The sequence below is a fragment of the Cydia strobilella genome, chromosome 10 (genome assembly GCF_947568885.1).
Source record: "Cydia strobilella chromosome 10, ilCydStro3.1, whole genome shotgun sequence".
Taxonomy (NCBI): Eukaryota; Metazoa; Arthropoda; class Insecta; order Lepidoptera; family Tortricidae; genus Cydia; species Cydia strobilella.
The window spans coordinates 14,967,350-14,969,507 of record NC_086050.1 but is presented as its reverse complement, the minus strand read 5'-3'; the positions used below and the strand labels follow the sequence as shown (position 1 = coordinate 14,969,507).

The following is a 2,158-nucleotide window of genomic DNA, read 5'->3' as shown; positions in this document are numbered from 1 at the left end:
GCCGATACAGAGCAGATAAAAATGGCGACTGTCAGATGAAGTAAGATGGATACACTGAGAGAATGAGACGGAAATATTTACGCGATTACACCGCCATTAGTATTATGCCTTTTTCCATACATATTGTTTTTTGTTCCTAATAGTTGCGCCAGACTGCACGTGGCATGCTCGCACTAGTGCGCACTCTCCAATGCCGTATTCCGGGCATTTTCATCGCTCTAGTACGCATTTGCAATTATTTGCTTTCCTATTTACTATAGCTATGACACTATTTCTGATAGTTACATCGTTATCTAATAACGTTCAATCAAAAAACTAAAGCAAGATGTTTATCTCTGCTTTCCATGGGCGTGATAACGTATACAATTAAGCAGTCGTTGTACGTCAATCGCATACAGCACACCAAAATGGCAGTAACATACAGTTTGCTCGTTTTGACTTTGCTGGCTCTAGCAAATGCTCAACTTCAAGCCATTAACGGGCGAATCAAAATAACAACTGGCACGACTTCAGGATGCGGAGATACTGTCAATTTTATCACCAATCAGCTAGCAGAAGCCTATGAAGAATACAAGGAGTTTTTGGACATCGAATTTGTTCCCTGGGGAAGAACAGTCCAGAACGCAGACGGTACTCAGACCTGCCAGTTTGGAGTCAACGACTGCTTCGCTAACCGTCTCCACCGCTGCGTACTAGACCAGCTGAAAGGCAACCAGCAAGCTCAAATGGACTACATGCGTTGCGAATTCTCGCCACCTTATCCCTCATATTTGCAGAGGAGTTACGCGTGCGCTGCGGCTGCCGGTTTGAATCTGGTTACAATCGACGTTTGCGTGGCCACGCCTGTAGGAGATCACCTTGATGCGGCCGCTCGAGAGGCAGCAGCCGAGCCCATGGCCACTATCAACTTCGTGCCCTCTATCGTGTTCAATGACCAGATCGACGTGAGCCTGCACACCGCGGCTCGAAGCCGGCTGAAGAGCATGATCTGCTTCGCACTCGCCGACGTCCCCGAGACCGGTGTCACCAATTGCCCGATTTAATCAATTCACACGCGAAACTCCAAGCTTTAGATAAGAACAACGAAGTAATTGAACCCTAGGTTTTAAATTCCCTGGAATAAAAGTTTTATCTCGTTTGGCCTCGGCGCTGAAGATTGTGGAATTTTCGAGAGATCCCAACTTTCGGCTTGTAATCGACGAACTTGTGCAATTGGACAACTGACAGAGAAATCCGGCTAATAGCTAGCTAACTCTCACCAAGTGTGAATCCCTTTATTGTTATTAAATTTTCTTATTTAGTCTTAAAACAATTGTTTTATTTTTCCCTTTTTTTATGTGATAGCAAACGAGCCGATGGAATGGACAAAAGGAACTAAAATACTTTTTAGGGTTCCGTACACAAAGGGTAAAAACGGTTACTATCCTTATTACTATTTTTTTCCTGTAGGCGCGGCTATTTGGATCAAGATGGCAGTAAAATTAGAGGAATGAATTCATAGATTTGATTAACTAAAGGAGATATCGCGGAAGCATCATGAGCCAATAAAATCATCCATTAGCTATTGAATAATGTCACGAGCCACTTTGCCACCTATGCACTACATTACATTAACTGAGTTAGGGAAAATTACGTGGAAACCACCCACCTATTATACTTAATATTAATCTTTAAGTGGTTTCTCAAAAGATATATTATTAAGAAGGTTCGGGTACCTACTGGTTTCTAGTATATAGAGGGTTAACTATTGAAGGTTATGTCTTTATTCGAAGCAGGTAACTATTACGAGAAGTACTGTGTAAAAACCCCATTTCTTTATTATGACATTAAATTTTTCATTCCTTTTACTTTTTTGGCGTAGAGTTATACAAGAATATGTTCATATATTCATCACTATAGTATTTCAACGTGAAGGTTTCAATAAACGCGAAGAAAATTATTTATGACCTTGACTGGACGTACAAATTATACACTACTTTTACATATATGTTTATGGACACTTTAGTAAACATTACAGTATTTACAGTCAATCACAGTAATACAGTTCCAATTGTTCCAAACCATATTCATACCAATAAATCATCTCTAGACTCACAATAACCACTATACCTACTAGCGAATTGGTGCTCATGCCAGCGATATGCAGCTAATGCAGTGT

General features: G+C 40.8%; 1 protein-coding gene across 1 annotated transcript; it reads left to right on the top strand.

Moving 5' to 3' along the window:
* The first annotated feature begins 353 nt into the window (after window positions 1–353).
* LOC134744792 (GILT-like protein 1) lies at window positions 354–1,145 on the top strand. The gene has a single exon (XM_063678703.1). The coding sequence runs from the start codon at window positions 408–410 to the stop codon at window positions 1,041–1,043; it is 636 nt and encodes a 211-aa protein (XP_063534773.1). The 5' UTR covers window positions 354–407; the 3' UTR covers window positions 1,044–1,145.
* The last annotated feature ends 1,013 nt before the right edge of the window (window positions 1,146–2,158 follow it).